At 42.3% G+C, this 25,877-nt stretch overlaps 1 protein-coding gene across 1 annotated transcript; it reads left to right on the forward strand.

The window, feature by feature from the left end:
- The first annotated feature begins 1,590 nt into the window (after positions 1–1,590).
- Positions 1,591–14,710, forward strand: CCNL1 (cyclin L1). The gene is made up of 11 exons (XM_081008234.1): positions 1,591–2,074; positions 2,444–2,518; positions 2,822–2,931; positions 8,884–9,004; positions 9,324–9,388; positions 10,989–11,088; positions 11,196–11,300; positions 11,851–11,992; positions 12,708–12,819; positions 12,921–13,019; positions 13,939–14,710. The coding sequence occupies exons 1-11, from the start codon at positions 1,799–1,801 to the stop codon at positions 14,285–14,287; spliced, it is 1,554 nt and encodes a 517-aa protein (XP_080864360.1). The 5' UTR covers positions 1,591–1,798; the 3' UTR covers positions 14,288–14,710.
- Positions 14,711–25,877: the final 11,167 nt, after the last annotated feature.

The following is a 25,877-nucleotide window of genomic DNA, read 5'->3' on the forward strand; positions in this document are numbered from 1 at the left end:
GTAATGGGGCCCTTTATATGTCTAGCTGTCTTTTGTCAACAAGAAATTGTAGGTTTTTTGTGTTGAATATATGGTAATTTATGGACCTAAAAGGTGTTGCTGTATGTAGGTTTTATTTTATTTGTTTTTTATCTTATATTTTGGAAATGTACATCCAGTTGTTTTTTTCCTTAAATTTTTTAGGGGGCTCCCAAGAGAGTGGGGCCTTAAGGTATAGCTTGTTTAGCTTATACGTAAATCCGGCACTGGGAGATACTATGTATACAGCCTTAAGCTCTTTGGAGACAAATGTGGACAAACAATTACTGTATTTCCTACACAGAAAGCACTTTTTTAAGCATTAAAAAAACACCCACAAAAAAAACACCCACTTGTGAATAGATGTATAATACACGATGTGAGTTTTCTGTGGCAGAATAGTGTGGTGTTTGAAACAGCTGTGAATCAGACCAGAACACCATCTTGTAGTTTGCCTCAGGTGCCAAAATGTCTTGGGTGAGCCCTGCTTCCATCTTCTTTTGGGCCTTTGCCCAAACTTGCAACAGCATGGAATGGTGGAAGCAGAACTGTGTACAGAACTATTTCTAAGGGCACATAAAGGGAACATACTTCTCATGCTTCCCTTTGTCTGCTCGTGTGCATAATATACAGGCGTGCAACCAGGAAACCAGGGGGGTGGAGGTAAGCCACACCCCACCTAACTGATCACAAGATGTGGCACGCATGCACCATTTGAATGGCAATTCCCATCCACTTTGGCAGGGCCGCCCCCCTAAAATACTTCATGGAGGGCCGTTGGTTCCTATGCATGGGCGTATCCAGGATTTTTGTTAGGGGGGGGGACACAGAAGCTCAGATTTGTATTGCTTTATAAGAGGGGCAGCTGTCCCCCTCCTTGGCTATGCTCATGCTCCTATGGCAATAATATACAGTGGTACCTCAGGTTAAGTACTTAATTCATTCCGGAGGTCCGTACTTAACCTGAAACTGTTCTTAACCTGAAGCACCACTTTAGCTAATGGGGCCTCCTGCTGCCGCCGCGCTGCCGGAGCCCAATTTCTGTTCTTATCCTGAAGCAAAGTTCTTAACCTGAAGCACTATTTCTGGGTTAGCGGAGTCTGTAACCTGAAGCGTATGTAACCTGAAGCGTATGTAACCCGAGGTACCAGTGTGTGTGTGTGTGTGTGTGTGTGTGTGTGTGTGTGTCCTTGCAAGTAGAAACATAGCAGAGCAGCAACAGGCTGAGCTAAAACATCCCTGAAATGCTACGTTTCCGACTTGCAGAAAGAGGTGGGCTGGCAGCTAGCAGCTGTTCGTATTTTATTTTTAATTTTTTTGTAACATCAAGGAACATTTTCCGAAACTGCATTCCGACGCCCTGAAATAGCACGGGGCGGGAGGGGTAGCGCAAGCGGCTCCTTTCCTTTTTTTAAAAAAAAATAATATTTATTAAGAGTTTAAAAGTTACAGAAAAAAAAAGAAGAAAAAGAGTTAAACAAAGCAAAGAAGCAAAAAGAAACAAAAAACAAAAAACAACACAAGCGGCTCCTTTCCAAGCGCCTCTTAGCAGCTGGAGCTCACCGCCCCCTCCCCTCGCCGTCTCGCCAAGGCGAGTTCACGCACGAAGAACGTGCCGCTCGCCTCACGTCAGCGCGGGAGGGAGGGGAGGGACTCTTTTTTCCCAGCGCGCCCCGCTCCGTGCTGCGTCATCGGGCGCCGGGCGCAAACGCGTTATTCCGTGCGTGGCCGGCTCCGGGTGCGGTCGTCGAGGCGAGCGTGTTGGTCGCGGTCGTTCGCCATGGCCTCCTCCAGCGGGACTCATCCTTCCCCCGCCGCCTCAGGCGCCTCGCTCGCCCCGGCCGCGTCCTCCTCGGCTCCCCCCGCGGGTATCCTCATCGGGGACCGCCTGTACTCGGAGGTGTCGCTGACCATCGACCACTCGCTCATCCCCGAGGAGCGGCTCTCGCCGACGCCCTCCATGCAGGACGGGCTGGACCTCCAGAGCGAGACGGACCTGCGCATCCTGGGCTGCGAGCTCATCCAGGCCGCCGGCATCATGCTCCGCCTGCCGCAGGTCAGCGCCGGGGGAGGGGGGGGCGGCCTCCGACGGGGCCTACCGCGGAGCCCAAGGCCTCGGCCTCGGTTTTGTGAGCAGGGGAAAGAAAGTGAGGACGGGGAGGGCACCGCCGCCACCTAAGGGCGCCTCTTCTCGTCTCCCGCCCGCGCTGACCCGAGACGGGGCTCCGTGAGGGGAAAGGAGGGCGCTGGACACAAGATGGCGGCGGATTGGCGACCTCGGCCTGCTTGACAGGCCCGGCGCCGATGCCGCTTCCGGAAAAGGGAGGGTGGGAGGCGTTAGCTGGACTCCGCGCATGCGCGCTTCGTCTGTTACTAACATGGCTTATCTTCCTGTCTCTTCCCCGCCGGGGGATTGTCTTCGCAGGTGGCGATGGCGACCGGGCAGGTGTTGTTTCACCGCTTCTTTTATTCCAAGTCGTTCGTCAAGCACAGCTTTGAGGTGAGTTTTTTTGGTGGTTGTAGGCAGGCTTAAGGTTTTCGTTGGTTGTGTTTTTTTGGGGAGGGGGCGAGAGGTACTGAAGGCCATTCAAACGTATGAAGTGAGTGTTTTCAGTTAGGATTGTTCACCTTGACTCTGCTCTTTTGCCTTAGGCAAGGAGTCTCCACAGCACTGTTTCTGGCTTGGGTGGTTTCTTTTTGGCATATCTCCCATTAGGGTTAGCCCCTAGTCGTGTTTATAATGTGTTGTGTATGAACCACCGGGGGAAATAAGTTTCTCACGGCAATGGGCTTCTTTTTTCAGATTGTTGCGATGGCCTGCATCAATCTTGCTTCCAAAATTGAAGAAGCGCCTCGTCGCATAAGAGATGTGATCAACGTTTCCCATCACTTGCGCCAGTTAAGAGCTAAAAGGTAAGATCAGCTCCGCTTTTGGTATACATAACGTACCACTGTACACTGTCCCACTGTAATGTAGTCCAAAGACTGTAGAGGTTCTGCTTGGGTAGGTTGGCTTGATCAGGTTGAAGGTGATAAACAGCTGACATAGGCTTGAATTTTGTTGATTTTGTGTGTTAGTGTGGCTTAGTGGATTGAATTATCTCTTAACTCTGGACCTTGAAATGAGCTGGATGAAGTCAGGTCTGAGCTAGTATTGTTTGTTTTGCTTTGCTTTTTTGTTTTGTAGTGGAAACTTGTAGTTATCTTTTATTACATCTTAACTTTACTGAAAATGTATATTGGGTCTTGTTGGACCACTGTCCATGTTTAGTGTAGTAGAGAGTATATAATTGTCTCTCGAGCTCTTAGCAGAAGACTGAAGTTTACCCTATTTACGTTTATAGTAGTGGTTTTGTTGGGAAAGTTGACAGCTTGGTTTGGTTTACAGCATATACCTGTTTTAATGGTATCTTCAAGATATAAACAAAGGAATCCTGGAAGCAATGTGCATCTAGAATTACAGGAACAACACTTGTCATTCAGCATGATTGTCTATACATCAGATGAGTCTCAATTTTGTGTGTGCTTTTGTGATTGTTGTAGAGCTGTCCCTATTTGTGGGTTTGTAAAGCTTTAAATATAAAGGAGTAAGGAAAGATTAAACATAGGAAAACTTGCACACTATCTTGAATATTTTTTTCTGAAGCTGTCTCTTGATTAATTAGTAAATACATATAGGCTTGATTTCAATGATATCCTCACTACTTAGGGACATTTTTAAGAGCTTATTTTTCTTTGCCAAATTTTGTGGGATACTTAGGCATCCTGAAAACAACATACAAATATGTGTCTTACCGCTTAAAAGCATATCTAGGCAAAACAAGCTATTTTTCAGAAAGGTAGATTTAGTTTATACACAGGTAACGTGCACATGTACTAATATATTTTCTTTTCAAGTCTTTTTTTATTTTAAAAAGAATATTCAGCTTCATTTGAATGAAACAGTTGCACCTAAGACTTTCTCCCTCACTGTCTAGATTTCAAGTGAAGTTATAATTAATTAATAATATAAATATTTCTTGGCCAGCCAGGATTTGAAAAGTAGCATGGCGGGTAGATGAAAAACATAATTCTTTAAAAAAGAAGTCTTCCCATAAAAAACCTGGCATGTCATGTTGGGTGCTGATGTCTTACTCAAGCAGATGTACTTTACTTGATTCATTTTTAGCTAACTTAAAAACAAATACTGTCTGAAAAGTCTGGAGCAAGTCAAGTCTATAAGAAATCTTACATTTTTGGCATGCAGGCTCATTTTTAAAAATGGGATGAAAGCATTATTCTGTGCGTGTTACAGTTTTACAAACAAATCAGTTGTACATGTTATTAACTTTAGCTCTTTTTTCCCTTGCAACCGACTATACAGCGACCAGCTACATTTACCAAAGCCTGGGTGATGTGGAGTGGTTCATAGAGATGAAGCTGTCGTCATGGCAACAGTGAGTGACGTATGGAAAATCCCCAAGGAGAAGCCAGTGCTCTGAGAATAGGTCACTGGAATCGGGGAACTGACAGGTTGGCCGTTGCTGAACCATTTGGAAGAACTCCTGTATCTTGTTTTAAGCTTTCATCTTTGCTGTCCAGGTTTTTGGAAATTAGCCAAATGTTAGAATTTTAACTAGCAAATTTAGGTATGCTGTGCTTAATAGTTTGTCTGTCACATTTCAATGCTTTATTTTGTGTATTTCATGAAATCTTCACCTTTAATGTAGTTCACTCAAGTACAATTGTAGTATGCGTTACTAAAATCTAGTACTCAATGGAAAAAAGACTCATTAGAAAAGTTTTTACTTTGGAATGCAAAAAGTGGTTGATGTTGTATAGCACTGACTGCCACAAACATGCAAATTTATGTTTAAGAACATAAATAGCAATTAATAAACCAATGCTTTTGCTGCTACCAAGGTTATTCACAATTAGTAAATTTTGTGCACATTCTATATGATTAATGTACAGTTTTGTAACAACTGGGGGAAATAAATAATTTAAAAGTAATAAGCATTGCAATCATAGGCAGGCGTGCACTAAAGAATCGATATTTTAAGTTCTCTGCACATGGGAATTTTTTACTGGGAGGAGCAACGTCTCATTTGGCTTTGCTTGCCTGGAGTAATTCTCAGCATCTCCAGTTAAAAAAAGGATCTTTGGTAGTTAGGCTGGGAAAGCTGCTACAAAAGTCCATTGTCAGCAGACAAGAATGGTTGGATTTTTCTCAACAGTACATAATGTTAATGTGAATCATTTTGAATTAGCACATTTGTGCATGCATTGGAGCTGTCACATAATTTGTATCAAAGGCTATGCCCACCAACCAACAGCAGTGAAAACATAAATATAATTTTCTCTTTGCTTGTACATATTACTGCATTCCTAGTGGGTTAAGTCACTCTTCTTTAGTATTTCACAGGTTGGGGCTTAGATCCTTAACCTGACACCTTTTTAAGCAGAATTTGAAAGAGTGTCATCATAACACATGCCATATCTGCAAATATACATGAATGTTGATGGGCTGTTCGATGTAACATCTGGATACACTTATACAAGGAATGTTAAAGTTAATTACCTTGCAGGCTTGCTGCTTGATCCCAATCATGTGCATGGTTTAAGTGGAAGCAAGTCTCGCAAGTGAGGATGAAATTAATTGGGAGTAACCTCTGTTGAACTCTAAAGTCGGACTTTGATTTTATATGCACGTGTAACTGATAAGATGCCTACTGCCATCTTAGTAAGAAATGCTTCCCCTTGTTGAGCCATTATTCCAGCCGTGAAGCAGTGGAGTGAAATTTGTGGGAAAGTTATTTCCTCAGGGTATTATTATGCTTCAGAGAATCATGTTCTTGTCCCTTTAAAATTGTAATAATTACACTTTTTAACACAACTCTAAATTTATGCAGTGCCATGGCTGTTTTCAGTGCCTAATATGTAAGCATAGCTGATGTAATTCTTGGTTTGATACGAAAGCACCCTTTTTGCATTCTTATTGTTAATACTATGGTGAACTCTACACACAACTGCATAAAGTTTGCATATGCCAATCATTCCAGTTGGAATGCTGTCTAGTTAGGAAGAGCACTAATGTGGTCTTTAGTCCTTTTGAAAGGTATGTTGTATTCTGATAGCTAACTCTAACTTGACCTTGTATTTATCCACTCTCCTGGTAACCATAGTTAACAAGGAATTCCATGCAGAGAGATCTCCTATCAATACTAGTCTGATTTCCCCCCCCCCCCTGTGTTGCCTATATAGGAAGGGAAGCCTGTCACTGCCTGTCCTTTTGCCAGCTGAGGGTATTCTTAAAAGTAGTCTCGTAAGATGCTAGTAACCTGCATTTTCATAGTAGGTGCAGAGAGGGGGACTTCCACTCTTCCCTGCCCAGCGTAGAAATGTAGGATAGCTAGCCACTTTGCAGTCTGTGGGCTTACTTCATTTAACTGGACAGGTTGCATAGAGCCGAACAGGAGTTTGGTATGTAGTTAAAATGCAAAAATGTAATGACCACAACCCAGGACTCTAAGCCCAATAATTTACATGCTATTGCAATAAATATAAGATCTTAAATTTTTTGGTACACAGCTAATCCGGTATCTTGAGACAGTTTCTACAATCTTTTTTTGGCTCTGTAAGGTGGCATCTATTCCCCCTCCCAACTACTTTTTCATAAAATATTATGGGTATTCAGGTTAACAAGTTGCCAAGTCTAATAACATTTGCATCTAAATTAGAAGTAAATTAATTTGTGAAGTTAAAACGGTATATTTCTCTGTCAGAAACAGTTTAGTAGGGCTGATATTGCAAATATACATTTTGAGACATTTAGTAACTTGCATTAAGTTGTGGATAGGGTAGCTCTGCTGGTCTGTAACAGCAAGATGACTGAGAGTTACATTTGGAGCAGGGTGTGTGTGATAATGAACGTTCCTCTGAGAAGTATATAGTGCATCAACATTCTGCCTTACAAATATTTGAATTAATCTTGGGCAGTATACCAACAAGAAATGGAAACAGGAAATACCTGTATGTTATGAAGCATCTTTCACAAGTGCTAGTATACAGATTTCTTAAGGTTTTCTAGGTTGAGCACAAGGTAAATTTATATCAGTGCACAGAATCTTACAGCCTGTTTTGCCTAGGTTAGTTCTGTTGCACTACCAAATAATTTAGTGAAGCTAAGCTGTCTTCAATGCAGTAATGTGCATTTGGTTTTTGGATCAGGATAATCTAGGAAATATATAGTGCAACCTCACTATCAAGTTTTCTTGAATGAAGTGTCATTCTGCCGTAAACAGCTAAAGAAGGCAGTTGTTTGAATTGCTTTTATCCCTGTTCTAGTTAAATGCAGGGGCAGAATTCAGATGATTGTGCTGTAGACAGTTTATGATTCTTATACATAAAAGGATTTGAAACGCTTACCTCCTTTAAAAAAAAGCTCCATAATCTTCAGTCAGTTTGCTGAATGTCAAACATTGTAAAATGCAATAAGTAGTACTGATTGTGTATATAGTTCAATCCCTGTGCATGAAGCTTTAGAATATAAGAGGACACATCACTACCTGAAGATGTTTAAAGTCTCAACATAAAACAATGGAAATGAAGGTAGGGGAATACACACACACTGCGCACAAGCAACCTAAAATTTTAATATTAAAATAGTATTCTGTGTGCATCTTTATGTAGAAAGGAATTCTATTGCTTATGGATAGTACACAACTAATGAGAAGAGATTTGTTTTAAGGCTATCCATAACCAATATAAGTCATTCATACAAAAAGATGCTTGTAGAAGACTCCATAATAATGCCACAGTAAAATATTTTTAACTTGCTCCTTGCAAGATACCGGTAGTTTAAATTTAACTAACGGAGAACAGTATAATGTTGCCTCAGCTGTATTAACAAACTAGGTTATGTGCTTTCTTAGCAATTTGTGACATAGATACAAGATAAAACAGATTATAGGGATTTAGAGGTAGGGAATATGTTCATAATAATTTATTGCATATACCCTACACATCTTGACTGGTTTTCCCTAGCCACCCTCGGGAAATATATAAGAAACATAACGAAACATCGAACATTAAAAACCTGCTGATACAGGGCTGCCTTCAGATGTCTTCTGAAAGTCGTGTAGTTGTTTATCTGTGTAACATGATGGGAGGGCATTGGACAGGGCAGGTGCCACTACTGAGAAGGACCTCTGCCTGGTTCCTTGTAACTTCACTTCTTGCAGTGAGGGAACCACCAGAAGGCCCTCTGAACTGGACCTCAGTGTCTTGGCTGACCAGTGGGGGTGGAGACGCTCCTTTAGATATACAGGGCCAAGGCCATTTAGGGCTTTCTGATAACATAGTTCTCGTTACTGTAGCATAGTATTCATTTTTTGTTTGTTAGTACGTTTAAAAAAATAAGTCTACATACAATTTAAGAAATCAAGATTATTCTGTGATCAAGATAAATGACTGAAGCATAGCTTTGTTTTATTTCCCATGCATAACACATTTATTTTTACAGATGTTGAAACTACAGTGGTAATTTGAATGATGAATTCACCACTATGCTCCTTTTCAGAGAATGGAATCTTCCCAAAAGACATCACTAGGAATTACTTGGAATTTAGCCTTGTATCTCATCTCTTTTATGTGAAGTGAAATGTTTTTGAATGTGAAATTCTGAATGTTAATAGGAAAGCTTTTTAAAGTTAACATAGTTGTACTAAATTAGTTAACTTGGACAGCACAAGATTAAAGCTAAAACTTGTTTGCAGGAGTTTAGAATCTGGTTTCTGTTGCCATTAGTTGGTTGGAAGGGAAAACAGAAAAGCCGTTGTCTTCGATATAGAAAACCGTTTTGACTCTATTTCTTACAAACTGTAGGACTCCAAGCCCATTGATACTTGATCAGAACTACATAAACACCAAAAATCAAGTAATCAAAGCAGAAAGGAGGGTGCTGAAGGAATTGGGATTTTGTGTTCATGTCAAGCATCCACATAAGGTGAGTCCACGAAAGTTTCTTCAATATTGAACTGCGAAAATGTCTTGATGGTGACAGGAAAGGTAAACAATTCCTAGATATGACAACCTGTATAACTCAAGAACACATGCCTGTTTCTAGGAAGAGGGTAAAACTCCTAATTGTAAGCTAAGGTTAGGGGGAGTGGAATTTTGAATTTTCATCAGAAATGGGGGTTGATAGATAGGAGATTTAAGATTTAAGTTTGCCTTGCTTTATGTTCAAGATGGATGCGAGTACAGATGTTCCTTAACATTTAAATGGTGTTTTGATTACCTTTTTGTTTTTCTTCCTCTCTCAGATCATTGTTATGTACTTACAAGTCTTAGAATGTGAACGTAATCAAACACTCGTCCAAACAGCCTGGTAAGTTTTCCTCTTCTCTCTCTTAGCCAGGAAAATAGTAGCAGAAAAAAAACAAGCTTGGTGTCCAATATACCAAAGAATGAACTGTAAGTTTGTAAACGCTTTGTGAAATGTGTGTCGTTGCTTGTTTTCTGCCTACTATTTTCGTGGCTTTCATAGCACATTTTCTTGGAGAACTCAATTTAACTTTGTTCTTTTTTCTACTCTTTGATTAAAGGGTAGCCTCTGATGGTAAGTCATAGAACTCTGCCCTCTGCACCACAGCTCATGACCTGAGGATGGCCTGATTGGCTGCCTCTCTCTCCAGCCAGTGCAGTGCAAGCTCTCAGCCAAGATTTACTGAAGTGGTCCATATCCATCTGGCAGCATCTTCTAGTTCTGTCCGGGTGTCAAAAGGATTTGTATATCTGATTCTAGAAGTATCTGTTCAACATACATATGAAATGTGTATTTGTTTTCCTAGTTATGACATGACCTGTCAACATAAATGGTAAAGTCTAGCTGTAGCACGGATTCCTAATTAACTGCTTTTCCAGTATTGTCTCAATTTGGATTCTAGTGGTTGGGGGTTTTTTGGTGGTGGGTTGTGCATGCAGAGGGACTAGCACATGCCTAACTATTTACTGTTTTGTGTATTGAGCATATTTTTCGCAACCAGCAAACATCCACAGTAGATTAGTTGGCATGTTTGGAGGTCTCGCCCTTATGTTCAGAAGCAAAAGTTTATTACTAAATTCTGAAATAACAATTTTGAGCACCAACATTTTCGGTGATTAAGAATGTTTTTAATTTGTTAGAACTTGACTTCACAGAGTTTTTATAGCTTATATTTGTATCTCATCTATATAGATGTCATTCACTTTGTAAAGTCTTTGCAGCCTCTCTGCACATGAGGCCATTAAAAGTCCATGGAAACAGCTGATAAAAATGATTTAGCAAGTTCCAGTCACATCCCACTGTTTTTAGTAGAAGTGTTAAGCACGTACTTAATTCATTCCCATGACGTAATTGGAATGCACAAGTGCTTAACCGTTTACAAAAATAATATGAAGCTACATTTGTATATAAATTTTATGAAATGAAGTACATATCCTGTAGATCTTGTTTTTACATTGTATCATAGGAGATGCATTTAGCTATTGTAGTTGTTGACACACTAAATAAAACATACTGATTTGTTTGACAAAAGAATGAATTAACAATTTAAATATGTAGTTTTTAAAGTGGTCATGTGAACAGATGATTTTAGAGTTAAATCTTAGTTGATGGACACTTCATAGAATAATCATGAGTTACATAATAGTATGCAAAGCCATAGTGAGGACTTGCATTTCCTTGTAGTGATAAAGATTGAACTCAAGATAAAACTTAGCTTGTACTTTCCTGAGTTCTAGAGAGATGACAAGAGCCTGTATGTTGGAATGATCCTGGGGCATTTGAGGCATTCTGTCTTTAATACTTATTTTGACGTTTTGGAATCTAAATTAATAGTATGAAGGAGAAGAAAAAATAATAAAGTAGATTGAGTCTCCAACTTCATGTTTTTGATTTCATAAATAGGCCTTAGAACTTGGAACAAATTCACATTCATATTTTTCAGGAATTACATGAACGACAGCCTCAGAACCAATGTATTTGTTCGATTTCAACCAGAGACAATAGCATGTGCTTGTATCTACCTTGCAGCTAGAGCTCTACAGGTAAGAATTTGTTTTCTGTTTTCACTCATACCTTTATCTCAACAATCTTTAAATAAAATTGCCTAGTTTCAGATTCTGACCCGTCTTTGTAATAATTTCTCCTCCAGATTCCTTTGCCTAACCGTCCCCATTGGTTTTTGCTTTTTGGAACTACTGAAGAAGAAATTCAAGAGATATGTTTAACAACACTTAAGTTGTATACAAGAAAGAAGGTAACTGTCAGTGTACTTGCAGGTGTTGTGAAATGTACTATATACATGCTAAAAGATGTGCTCCTCTTTTAGGGAGTTGGGGGGGGGAGTGTTGCAATTTCTTACACAGAAATATGTTAAAATTTATATCTAGAATCCTTCACCCCACACCAAGTGTGTAGGAATGTGTGCTATACTTTTGAGAGGCTCTGTTTTGCTTCCAAAAACTCAGCTATTAGAGGAGGGTCTGAACAGCCTGGAACAGAAGCTGTGTATTTCTGGGAGCAAATTCAAGCAACCCTGATGCAATTGCTGAGTTGTATAAATTCCAGGACTCTGCTGCATGGAAGCTGCTAGCATGCTATGATAAAGTAATTTAATTTTAAGCTCCATTTTGGCAATTGACAAGGTTTAGTATTTTAATTGCTTTTTAAAACTTGTATTTTATTTTGTATGCCTTTTTGGCCACAATCGAAAGGAAGGGTGGAATAAAAAATTAAATAAGATCTATTGCTAAAAATCAAAGAGATACATGTGTGTGTTTATATGCCCACTCTGGTTCTCCTTGCAGCCTAACTATGAATTACTTGATAAGGAAGTTGAAAAGAGAAAAATGGCACTTCAAGAAGCTAAACTAAAAGCAAAAGGATTAAACCCGGATGGAACGCCAGCCCTTTCCACATTGGGAGGCTTTTCACCTGCTTCCAAGCCCTGTAAGTTTTTTGTAACAATGTCCACTTGATTCTGCGTCTACTTACTTAATTCTTAAAAGAAAAATCGGAGCAGAATTAGGAGTCCCTGAATGTCTGACTGAGCAAATATTACAGCCTTTATATACAGGCATCTCCCCACTTACATGGTTTCCAGGTACTGCGTGGATATGTGAAATATAGGGAAACACCCTATAAACCTTTGGAAACCCCTTTAAAAAGCCAGCAGTACTTGCCAAACTGACATGAATGGTGACTGTCTTCCTCATTACCAGAGGACTCCACTAAGCTCCGCCTCAGGTGCTCCCACCAAACCTCCTTTTTCAAACTCTCAGCACTCCACAGGCCTCAAGAGTCTGTGCAAAAACTCTCATGGAATTGCTAGCTGTTTTCCTGCTCTTTTTGTGCCATTCTTAAGAGTTTAACTTGATTTATTGAATTATTTACTGGTACCACACATATATACAGTCATGCACATGTGGTAAGATACCTGTGCTAAACATTTTAAAGATGAAAATGAATTAAAACTACATTAGAAAGAAAATTGGGGGGGGGGTGACATCTTATAGGAGTAAGAAATTAAATGTAATTCTGTCGTGTGATCAGAACCTTGTTTGATGCCATTTGTAGAAACTTATATTAGCAAATTCACTATAAAGTATAATGTCAAGAGTTCTGTTTCTTCAACATTCTTACCATAAGTTACTTCAATTCATAGGCTCTCCAAGGGAAATGAAAGCGGAAGAGAAATCTCCGTTGTGCATCAATGCAAAAATTATCAAAAAAGAACCAGAAGACAGACAAGTGGTTTCCAAGAGCCCTTACAATGGGTAGGTAGCAGTCTGTAAAATATGATTTATTCACTTCATTCTAAGTTGTATGCCGTTATGTGCATTTGTAAATTGATATGATGCTTACTTTTTTAATCCAGTATGAGAAAAGAGAGCAAAAGAAGTAGAAGCAGCAGAAGTGCTAGCAGATCGAAGTCAAGAACAAAGTCACGGTCCAGATCCCATTCCCCAAGGAGACAGTGAGTATTTAAATAATGGTTAAATATAACTTAAAGTATGCTTTCCTTCTCCTATATTTTTCTTAAGGGAAGCTTAGTAACATGAAAATAAAGAGCAGTTAAGGGCTTCTAATGTGAAAATATCACGCCTTCTGCTTTGAGACAACATACAAAGTTACTAAAGCTGTTTGAGTAACTTTTATGATTAAGCATCAAAAGTTGGCAACTTATAAGCTCTTGGAACACTGAAATGAAATAATAAATATCACCACAGTGTTTCAGCTTAAATATGCAATAAAAACAAGATTATCTTTTGTGGATTTGGTATATGTGACCTAGCCACTGCTGTGCCAGTAAACTAAATTTTGCCACCCTACTTAACTGAAGAAATCCTGCATGAAATAACATTTATGGGGGTTTATGTAGCCGTGGGATTCTCCCAAGAGGACAGATGTAATAAATTCTTGCACCTAAGAAATCCTGTCTGTTACAAATTTGAAACCAATTTTTATATATTGTAGACAGATACAGATATGAGTGAGAATCTCAGGTGTCTGATACGGTTTTCTTTAGTAATGAGCTGGGGTGCTGTTTCACATACTGTAGGCAATAGATAATTTGTGTATTGTGACAAGTTTAATTTTTATTTTGAAAATAGTACAATTAAGAAACAGTAACAAAGCAGGGGTGTATCTGTGTGGAAAGCAGTGATAAGTATTGAAATCAGATAAACAGTAAGGAAAACAGCTGATACAGCCCCTCCAAAAAACCAGCACAAGTAGTAAGAGGTCATCTCTCAAGAGAGTTATTCGTGAAAATTAGGAACAAAAGACCATGTAGTGTCAAGTTGATTAGATGTAGATGCTGTTTCACATCGCGTAAGCAGTAGACAATTTTTACACTGTGCAAGTTTAAATACTGTGCTGTTTTGCATTTTAAGTTACAACAATAGACGGAGTCTCTCTGGAACCTACAGCTCAAGATCCAGAAGCAGGTCACGTAGTCACAGCGGCAGTCCTCGGAGGCATCATAATCATGGATCACCACATTTAAAACCCAAGCACAGCAGAGAAGAGTTGAAAGGTGCAAATAGACACGGTCACAAAAGGAAAAAGTCTCGCTCCCGTTCTCAGAGCAAATCCAGGGACCACACAGATGTTACCAAGAAACACAGGCACGAGCGAGGACACCACAGGGACAGGCGAGAGAGATCTCGCTCGTTTGAAAGGTCGCATAAAGGAAAGCACCACAGTGGCAGTCGCTCAGGACACAGCAGACACAGGCGCTGATGGGGCAGATTGAACTGTCCTTTACTTACACTTGCATATTATACCACGTGCGGGACTGTTTGAAACTTGAAAAGAAGTCAAATTAGGATTTGATTTGAAGCCCAACACCTTCAATGAGTAGGACTTTTTTTTTTTAAAGGTGTTGAATTTTTGCACATAAAATACCTTAGCAGTATCAAACTGATTTAAAACAATGATCAGGTTAAATTGTATGTGTTAGAGTTGTATCAATATGAAAACTGGAGAATTTGTTTCTGTACAAATGTACCTTATTTTTATACACACATACTGCAGACATTTCTATTTAAGTATAGTTATTTGTTTAAAATAATGGTGAATACTTTCTTACACTGGTTTTAGTCTGCATGTGTGAAAACCTTTTTACAAGAAATAAAATATACCGACTGTTCTTTTTTTTTTTAACTACTCTATTGAATACCTCATTAAATCATCAAAATGTGGAATTTTTCATACCAAATTGCTTTAACTCTTTAATGCTTGGTAACACAGACACAAATCTGCTTCACTGGAGCTTGTTTTGAGTTAAATGGTATAGGAGCTTGATGTTTTACAAGTAGCATGGCTTGATTATTTTTCAGAGTATAATTCAAGGAGTGAGTTGGATGGAACTAGTCACTAGACTTTTCTGTGCATGTAAATGGCCAGTAATTATTTCCCTTCCTCCTCATCCCTACTTAAACTTCGTATTAGTGTTTTGCAAGCTTGCTGCTCAACTGCAGTAATAAAAAAGGACTACAGCCAGTCAGCATTGCAGCTTAAATACAGACTGAAAAAGCTGCTGTGCTAGTGATAGGAAGTGCAGTAATATTACAAGATTTTTAATTCTTGGTTTTTAATGACTACAAGAAAAGAATGGCCATAATACATTATCTGTCCTGGAACAAATACTGTGGATCTATTGTAGCTGCCCTGAGCCTTGGCTTTCAGAGAGCCTTTCGGTAGCAGGAAGAGGACCCCTGTATCTTATTCCTCATGTCTTATGTCCTTTTCTGCCACAAAAAATGTTCCTAATGGTGACCTGTAAACATGCTACCCTTCTCAGCTTGTACAGGAATTTATGTGTAGAATTTGACATAGTTTTGAGGGGATGTGGCTTATGTGTAGAGACAATAAGGATAACTGTCCAACTGGAATAGAGATGGCACACTAACAAATTATTTTGACGACGTCAGCTCGTTCTGATTTTGTTCTTGGCAGACCACTGCATTTCCTTTAAAGCCCCTATTTGGAATGCCACTTAGACTTTTGAATTCAACCTCAGCTGCTGGAGGACTTTATTTAATTTTGCATTTATCACTGCTCAGAAAAAGTCCTAGCATTTTCTTGTTTAATGTTCGTGGCCCATGAATCCTGCTCTGAACCCTGTATCATAACTTTAAAGCCATGCAAAAAGAAAAATACAGGCCTGGATGGTAGGAGGCTAGGCTTTGAATTCTGTTGCCTTATTTACAATAATGCTCGAGGATTACTTTCCATCAAAAAGGAGTCTGCTTTAACCATGTGATTAGACCAGGCTTCCTCAAACTTGGCCCTCCAGATGTTTTTGGCCTGCAACTCCCATGATCCCTAGCTAGCAGGACCAGTGGTCAGGGATGATGGGAATTGTTGCCTCAAAACATCTGGAGGGCCAAGTTTGAGGAAGCCTGGATTAGACTGACCTTAGATTTTTTCCATTGGTGTAAATATTTCTGATGGGGTCCTCTTGAAATTGTCCAAAAAAGTAATTTTGAGGTTTGGTGTATACATACAAGCATTCTAAACTGCTGCAATTGTACAAAATGAGTGCATTGGTTGCAATTCATGGCCCATCTGAAGTACTAGGGATGGCTAAATGACAGATAGTGATTGTTATCGCTGAGGAAGGTCAGGAAAAACATAGGGCAATGTCCTGTCCTGAGTAACCTTGGAATAATAAGTGATCTGAGAAGCTGACTGCCTGGTGTGAGTTTATCATGCGCACACACCCTTTCTAGACTGAAATCAGTAGCCTCAGGAACATTCATTGATTATGGTCACATCCATGCCATACATTTAAAGCACTTATCCTGGCAACTACTGTTTAAGGGTACTGGGACTTGCAGCTTTATGAGACAAATTCCCAGGATTATTTGATGTCAGCCACACACACTTTTAAGTATACAGTGTGGACATTACCTATAAGATGGCATGTGCTGCTTTCACATTTGGGAGCAGGTTATGGTTAAGTTTGAGCCTCAGCCCAGAACATCTGCAGGAAACTAGGTGACACACTACTGCTAGGGTGGAAAGAGGGCCAGACAGTTGTCCTGGTAACTTCCTAGCTGCCACCACCTTGCATTCTCTGCCACTGCTGGTTGTATTATCTTGCTGAGACCGATGTATGACTCCCATTGATTATTGGAGTTGGATTGCACCCTTTGTCCCATGAACCCTGAGCTCCTGTGATATCATCTTTGAAGATAGATTTAATATAGCCTGCTATTTGGACACTGAATCCTTTATAACCAGTGACCTCAACTGGAAAAGACCAAGTTCTCATATGATCCCGGCTTTCGCAAGCCCAGCAGAGCTGTATAGCTCAAGTCGCAAATTCCTTTTGATCTCAGAAACATGGTGAAGCCTTGCTTGATGAGCTCCGAGAGCTAAGAGCACATTTTGTATTCAGCGTTTTAATTGCAGGGAGGACTGCAAGGTGCTACCCAAGTATTAAATTTACTTGACCCCAGCCTGCGTCTCTGATATCAACTTTGACAACTGGCTAGTCAAAGCACAGCTTTTGGTACACCTATTTGCCACTAGATGACAGTGTTTATTAATAGGAATCGGGGGATTTCTGATGATCCACAATAACTTGAAGAATGTTTTAAAAATGATTTTTACATCGAGAGCTGCATATGCTAGAGCAGGGGTCAGCAGCCTAAGGCCCATGGGACAGAAGCGGCCCACAGAGGTCGTTTGACCGGCCCATGAACCGCCCCTGAACCTAGCGGCCCGCTCGTGTGCTGCGCTAAACCAGCGCAGCACTGGTACTCACTTCCGCAGCGCCGGAAATTGCATCTGCGCAGGCGCCGGAAATTGCAGGCACACATGTGCGATCCGGCCCACAAAGGGATCTCCATGGGACCGATCCGGCCCAGGCAAGATAAACCTTGCTGACCCTTGGGCTAGAGCTATCAAAAAGTAGGAGCATACAGAAGGCAGCAATTCAAATGAGGAGACTTGGGCTTTCTACAAATTGCTCTGTTCCTGCCTTGCTTGAAGATCCTCATCATCTGGAAGGCCAATACTACCCAGAAGCACAATCTTGCACGGCAGGTGAGCAGAGGAACTGGCGTGTACCCTCTGCTGCTTCTCACAGCCTGCCAAATTTTCACTGGCTGAGGAGCAGCTGCTGAGGAAATAGTATGCCTACTCCAGGACTGATGCTGTTCCCTTCCCTTGTCCAAGGCTGACCTAAAGCTTCCCATCATTCACTATTGGCATGTCCCCCCCCCCCCACCTCCTTCACTGCTGTAGGAACACCAGCAGTGGAGGAGAGACACCCATGGAAGATTATGCTGCTACAACCAGAAGTATTTCCGCGGGGTGAGGGAGGTCTTTGATATGTCATGCTCCCAGGATAACCTCCCATCCTTAAAAGCACTTTTGCGTTACCGTTGATCTCATTGAGATTTTGACATGTGCATACTTTTCGCCCATTGATTTTTTTTTTATAAAATATTTATTAAAGTTTAGACATTACAAAAAAACAAAAACAAAAGAAAGATATAAGCAATAAACAATTACAAAGCCTCAAGAACAAAAATAAATACAGTAATACAAAACATCAACAATACAAAAAAGAAAAAGAAAAGAAAAGCATTTAAAGAAAACCCAAAAAAGAACAAACAAACATACAAAAGAACCCCATATTTTCATATCCTTATCTTTCATTTGCTTATTTCCTCAACTTCCTCACACCTCCTTTTTTGTATTCTAGTTCAATTAATTATTCCAGCAAGTCCTTTCCCTCTTTCACAAATTTAGTTCCATACTTTAACTTAACGCAATTTTAGACTTAAATTTACATCTTTACCCAATGTCAATCTATTCATACTTAATTCTTTATAATATTTCTATTAAAGTCATATAACTTCTTTCCAGCATCCTTCTAACATTCATTAATTTTAGAATATTTCTGTAAATAAGCTTTGAATTTTTTCCAATCTTCTTCCACCGACTCTTCTCCCTGGTCTCGGATTCTGCCAGTCATTTCCGCCAATTCCATGTAGTCCATCAGCTTCATCTGCCATTCTTCCCTGGTAGGTAGGTCTTGTGTCTTCCAATGCTTAGCAATGAGTATTCTTGCTGCTGTTCTAGCATACATGAAAAAAACTCTGTCCTTCTTTGGCACCAATTGGCCCACCATGCCCAGGAGAAAGGCCTCTGGTTTCTTTAAACAGGTATATTTAAATACCTTTTTCATTTCATTATAGATCATCTCCCAGAATGCCTTAATCTTTGGGCATGTCCACCAGAGGTGAAAAAAAATACTTTTCGCCCATTGAAACCAGTAGTTCTTTAAAGTGTGTCTTTGATTTGTCTGCTCTCAAATAGAAGTCTCTCTTACAATATACTGTATATCAATTGCTCTTACGTGCCACTTGTAACACTCCACTAGCCAGTGTGCTTTCCAAAGGCCTCTGGCTAGCTATTGTGACGAGCCAAGTGCTGTTTTGATCCATCAAGTGATTACATTTTTATAATGGCAGCTGGTTTGCTAATGTGTCTGAAACGGAGGGTCCAGCCTCAGGGTTCTTACCTCTCCCAGAGAGGGAGAAAGGTCTTAGGAGAACGATCATACAGAAATACAGGAGGAGATCAGAAGCATCTTACAGGTCACACTGAGGTCTGGGTTAGCATTGCATCCCAAGTGGGCCATTGTGTGGCCCAGATGGATGGAACAGCTTCATTTAGTTTGACAATTTTTTCAATAGAAGGGAAAGCAAAACAGCAGTCTCTATACTCTGGGGCGCCATCTTGAGAATCCCCATTCTCAAGACTTGTCGGTTTGCTGAACACCTGTCTCTGAACCAGACACCTGAATGATGGTGAATGGTGAATTTTTTTCCCTAAGGTCCCCCCCTTTTAAAGGAGAGATTATTTTGCTTTTTTCCTTCATAATGATTTAGTCAAATTTATGCAACCATAATTTATCAGTATTTTTTAAAAAACCCTTTAATTTCAATTCATATTTTGTATGAACTGAACTAGTATTTTAAACTCTCTTTTTTAAAAAAATGCTTTGGACAGCCTGCTGTCTTGACAGTGAAATAAGGGCAACCTTAAATGGCTTGACACCGACAAACAGGCTTTGCCCTCCTGTAACACAATACGGCTGAGCATGAGAATTCACAGCTTCACGCTGGTAATTGCAGCTGCAGCCAGTGGCGAGGCAAGTTCCCAGAAACTCAAGTCATCTAGTGAAGTCATGCCTTGCCAGGAGTCCTGAGTCAAGGGGCCTCGTAATCTGTATAATCTTTGTGCATAGTCAATGCGAGAGGTGACAGTCATCACACTCCCTCTTTTGCAGATGCAGAAAGCCAAAGAACATTTAGCAAGAGAAGCTAAGTGGAGTAGGGGTTACCCTGACCAACAACTTGATGGAAATTGAAATGACCTCCTTTCTGACATATGCTGGAGGGAGAACAGCTGTAGCTTCAGCAAACAAGACCACCAGGAGACGATACATAGGATCACTTGGCAAGCGTAATTTGCATTCCTCAGCTGTCTTGAACATTGCAGCTCAAGGGCTGCAAACCTTTCCAGGAACCTTCTGAGGGCCACATGCTAGTGGCAGAATGGCAAGGGTGCTTCCCAGCCAAAGGAATGCACACAGCGCCTTCACTGAGAGAAATAACACAGTTCCCCTCCACCAGTTGATGTACCTTTCCCCAATGGCCTACACACATGTAGCTGGAGACTACGCCTGCATGGAAGCCGCCCCTGCTCTTCCTGCTTCACTCCTCTCCTGGTCCTGGGAGCCAGTGGTGCAGGAGAGGGTGGGGAAGCACCTGGCCTTTCACTTGCCTGGCCTGCCTCTTCCTCCTCTTCCTTCAGCTCTGAAGCTTCCCCGCCTCTGATTCTTGCCCCCTGACTGGCACAGACCCACACAAACCACTGCACCCCTCTCCTGAGTCAGACTCCAGGCCCCCTTCCCCTGGCACACCCTCGTCAAGCGCCCTGCCAGTCCCTGGCAAAAAAGTGGCCAGAGCAGCAAATGCAAGTTTCACCTTTGCACAGTTCCCAGGCAGGCTCACGTATCCTCTATCCTCCACTGAGACAAGCAAGAAACATGATCAGAGTTCAAGGCTGAAATGGTAGCAGTGCCAGTTAATGAAACAGCTTATTCTTGCTCCATTGCAGGAAAGATGTAGCTCAAGGCACAGGGCTCTCTCTTTGCCGGCAGCGGTATGTGATGTGGCCGCAGGTCACATTGTGTACTTTTGAGAAAGGTACGCAGAGGGATCCTGGGCTGAGGCGCCACCATGTCACTAGGACATAGAGGTTTTAAGAGGATGTTGCTTAGAACACTGGCTTCTTTCTAAACAGGCATTTTCAAAGTTCTGCGTGTTTGGGGTGGGGATAGGGAAGTTCAGGGCGATCACTTCGTAATGTTCTTTCCCGTTATTGTTTTGGTTCACCAGCTTCTTTGCACAGGATCAGGGCTTGTACTAGTGAGTTCTGGAGGGTTCTCAGATAGTTCTTTTGAGGACGGTGTCCTGAGTTCAAAGTATCATCAAACTGAGTTGCCGTTGTTCCTCTGGGGAGATCATTTCAACCTTTCAATTTTCAGCGTTTTCATACTTTTCTTGTCCTTTTGGATTTAGCCTTGAGCTTTTGTACCTTCACTAAGATGCTGGCTGCTGTCTTACTCTCTGGGGACCAATACAATTAGCTGAAAGGGCATCACTCGAACTGTATAAAGCTGCTACATTATCATTATTATTTTTAAAAAGTGACACCTGGAAGTGCAAATTTGAATCTTTTAGCAGTAGTGTCTTATTTTAAATTGAGAAATCAGGGTGGTGCTTGTTTCATTAAGGGTTGCCTGCTTTTGGGGGCCTATATTTCATTTGCTTTGGGGGTCGAGGTAGGTATTTTGCCTGTTTGGGGGGGAGAGGTTCTGAGCATCATCAGTTTTTCTTCTGCAAAATGGGCATTTTGTGGTGCACATAACCATTAAATCTCTGGTGAGGAACCTGTGGCACTCCAGATGTTACAGGACTACAACTCCCACCAACCTTTGTGCCATTTGCTCTGAAGCATGGGACCTACAGTGGCCCAGGCATTTCTTTTCGCTAATGCAGGGATGATGGAACTAGGAGTCCAGCAAAATCTGGAGAGCCTTAGGTTCTTCATCCCTGGTCTAGAAGATAATAGTAATTTAGTGGAAGAGTTTTCCAGGGCAGTGATGTGACTTCTAGTTAGATCTAGAAACCCAGAAACTTTCATCCCCCCGCCCCCCAAGAATAAAACACTGCCAATACTAGACTGACTTGCCTGTTTCCTACCCACAATTCTTTTTCCAGTTAAACAACTATTCAGGTGAATACTTGCTACTAGTAACAGGTGGGCGGGACGGGACTCATTGATTCACCTAATCCTCTGTCCCATTTGCTCAGGAGGTTGGTACCTGCAGCAAGCCAGATGTTTCTTCTGGGCAGCTGCAGCTAAAGCATGCTCTTTGGATAGGTTTGCTGAAATTAGGGCTGGCCCAAGACATTTTGGCACTGAAGCAACCCACAAACTGGTGGACTCCCCCACCAGGGAAGAAGGAGTGAGCAGAGAGTGGGTGGGAACAAAGTGGGGAGGGGGCCAGCAGCACCTCCTGTTCGCCAAGGGGCTGCACTGGGGGTTGGGAGGTCTGCTGAGGACACTGCAGATCCGGTCCCCAAGGAGAATCCCACAGCTGTTACTGCTACTGCGGCGGCAGCAGAAAACAACACATTCCTTGGAGGCCGGATCTGCTGTCCCTGTGGATCCTTCCACCTGAGGCAATCTCCTTACTTTGTCTCATGGGTGGGCTGGCCCTGGCTCAAGCCCAACTTCTTCAAAGCATCGGATAAAGCTGCCAGTGACAAAATCCATCCTTAAACTGTGACTAAGTGCAGACTCCATCAACATCAGCCAGCTTCCCTCCCCGACCCAACTCACCCTTCAGCCAGTGTTTTGCTTAACACCTAATGTGATGAAGAGTTCTGGCAAACTGGTAAGTTTGCCCGCTATTTTGCAACAGTCTGTCTGGCTTGATAAAGGTGTAATAGCCCTGTAGTGTATTTTTGTTGTCGTTTAGTCGTGTCCGACTCTTCGTGACCCCATGGACCAGAGCACGCCAGGCACTCCTATCTTCCACTGCCTCCCGCAGTTTGGTCAAACTCATGCTGGTAGCTTAGAGAACACTGTCCAACCATCTCGTCCTCTGTCGTCCCCTTCTCCTTGTGCCCTCATTCTTTCCCAAAAATCAGGGTCTTTTCCATGGAGTCTTCTCTTCTCATGAGGTGGCCAAAGTATTGGAGCCTCAGCTTCAGGATCTGTCCTTCCAGTGAGCACTCAGGGCTGATTTCCTTCAGAATGGATAGGTTTTATATTCTTGCAGTCCATGGGACTCTCAAGAGTCTCCTCCAGCACCATAATTCAAAAGCATCAATTCTTCGGTGATCAGCCGTTGCTTTTTGCAAGCAGTTCTGACTACCGGTCAGTAGGTGGCAGTTTTGCTACACAGCCACAGGTACGCCAAGCATCCTTGCTTGAGGTCTTGCATCAGGCAGAGACATCTTAATGCACATGTTTTGAGCACAGGGCATGTGTTACAGTGAGGTGGGGCTGTTAGAGCTCCAAAGCAGAGTTAAAAGTACACACCCCTGGGGACCTGTCTGACCTCACTTGAGACCCTGGAGAACTGCTTCCAGTCAGGCCAGACAGCACTGGGCTAGATACGCTTGACTCAGAATAAGGCAACTTCATGCAGTTTGATGCTGGGCGAATCCTACAGTGGGCTGGAGGCAGGAAGCTAGACCCCAGCCTAATGCAACCATTCCCAACTTTTAAAAACTCTGGTTAATTTATTGTTTATTTTAGGTATTACGTTTATGTACGACCTTTTCCTCCAAGGAGCTCAAGGCTGGTTCTCCTCTTCCCCATTTTGTCCTCACAACAACCCTGTGAGGTAGGCTAGGCTGAGAGATAGTGACAGGCCCATGGTCACCCACTGAGCTTCGTGGCTGAGTGAGGATTCAACCCTGATATCTTTTGCCAGGTCATAGTCCAGCACTCTAACCGTTACGCCACATGGGCTCAATCCATTAAGCCTGTCTGCATGCTGAGTAGCAAGTCAGTGATACCGTCTGGTGAAGAGAGCATGTCAAAGCTGCTTCAGTCTAAACACACAGACAGCACATGCCAGAAGTCTTCAGACCAGCACTGATGCACCGGCTAGATCAGCAGGCACATCTACAGCATGCTGAGGCTATTCAATGCATTCCCAAGAGCCTTTTTACACTGGGGACTCAGCTAGGTAAAGGTAAAGGGACCCCTGACCATTAGGTCTAGTTGTGGCCGACTCTGGGGTTGCGGTGCTCATCTCGCTTTATTGGCTGAGGGAGCTGGCGTACAGCTTCCGGGTCATGTGGCCACCATGACTAAGCCGCTTCTGGTAAACCAGAGCAGCGCACGGAAACGCAATTTACCTTCCTGCCGGAGCGGTACCTATTTATCTACTTGCACTTTGATGTGTTTTCGAACTGCTAGGTTGGCAGGAGAAGGGACCGAGCAATGGGAGCTCACCCCGTCGTGGGGATTCGAACCGCCGGCCTTCTGATTGGCAAGTCCTAGGCTCTGTGGTTTAACCCACAGTGCCACCTGCGTCCCTATCGCACCTTAAGCGGGGCCAACATATATATGCCTGAAGAGCTGCGGCTGTTAGACAACCCAGAAGTGGGCTCTTGCCTGGGTAACAAAGGCTGCGGCCAGCCCTGAATCAAGTCAGCAGGGCTTCCTTGGGCCTTATCACCACTTCTCGGTGCGCAGCTCTGTTTCTGGCAGTCCTCCCAAGTACGTTTCTGAGCACAATGCATAGTGCTGGTACCAACCTTCAAAGCATTGTAAGAGTGCAAGGGTGCCTTTCGCCCAAGCAAAGAAACTTGAGTAGGGTACAGAGCAGGTCTGGGGAGGGTATGTCTCTTGAAGCGAGTGGTGCATGATCTAGTTATCTCCCACTTGGACTACTGCAATGCGCTCTATGTGGGGCTACCTTTGAAGGTGACCCAGAAACTACAACTAATCCAGAATGCGGCAGCTAGGCTGGTGACTGGGAGTGGCCGCCGAGACCACATAACACCAGTCCTGAAAGACCTACATTGGCTCCCAGTACGTTTCTGAGCACAATTCAAAGTGTTGGTGCTAACCTTCAAAACCCTAAATGGCCTTGGCCCAGTATACCTGAAAGAGCATCTCTAGCTCCATTGTTCTGCCCGGACACTGAAGTCCAGTTCCGAGGGCCTTCTGGTGGTTCCCTCACTGCAAGAAGTGAAGTTACAGGGAACCAGGCAGAGGGCCTTCTTGACAGCCCTCCCTGTGGAACGCCCTCCCATCAGATGTGAAGGAGATAAAGAACTACACAACTTTTAGAAGACATCCGAAGGCAGCTCTGTATTGGGAAGTTTTTAATGTTTGACGTTTTATTATTTTTAATATTTTGCTGGAAGCCGCCCAGAGTGGTTGGGGAAACCCAGCTAGATGGGCAGGGTATACTTCTTCTTCTTCTTCTTCTTCTTCTTCTTCTTCTTCTTCTTCTTCTTCTTCTCATCATAATCATCATCATCATCATCATTATTTCTTCTTTCTCCTTTCCCCCCTATGCATTGCACAGCAAGGAATTATTGCTGCACAGCACAGCTGTACTGGCTTCAGCTTCAGTTGTGCCCATTTATTAATAGTTGCACTGCCTGTTTTCTCACTGTGTGTGCTGGTTGCTGGTGTCTATTTCATTTGAACCTAGCACTGGAACATACCATTCAGTATCGGATACAAACAGACTGTGTGCCATTGATTGTGTCCTCATCCTCATTTGCAACAGCAAATGACACTGCACTCATTTTCTGCTGATGTCACCCTTGGGCTGGCAGCTGCTCGGCTCCTGGGCTCCCCCCCCCCCAACAACATCCCTGCTGGCTGGGGCTGATGGGAGTTGCAGTGCAAACCATCTGAAGGGCAGTAGGTTGCCAAAGACTATGTTACAGCAATCTGTCTTTGTTTCACCATGCCAGTAGAATTGCTTAATAAGATGGCCATTCTTGGATTTGTCTTGCTCTGGTTGGCATCCGTCTGTCTCAGGAAGCAATAAAAGAGTGCACCTTTCGGGGTGAAGTCAAACTGTTGTTGGAAGGTTGCAGTGCCTGTTTGTGGCTGTAGAGACCAATATGGGAGAGACATGTTTTCTTGCAGCTGGGGCAGACAAAGGCGTTTCTTCTCTCTGTGCTTCTTTCTAAATTCCCAACATTCTAAAAACTCTGCAAGTGTTCCAAGATTTAGGTTGTATCCAATGGTAGTT

Source organism: Podarcis pityusensis (genome assembly GCF_964106645.2).
Source record: "Podarcis pityusensis genome assembly, chromosome: 5".
In the NCBI taxonomy this organism is placed as follows: domain Eukaryota; kingdom Metazoa; phylum Chordata; class Lepidosauria; order Squamata; family Lacertidae; genus Podarcis; species Podarcis pityusensis.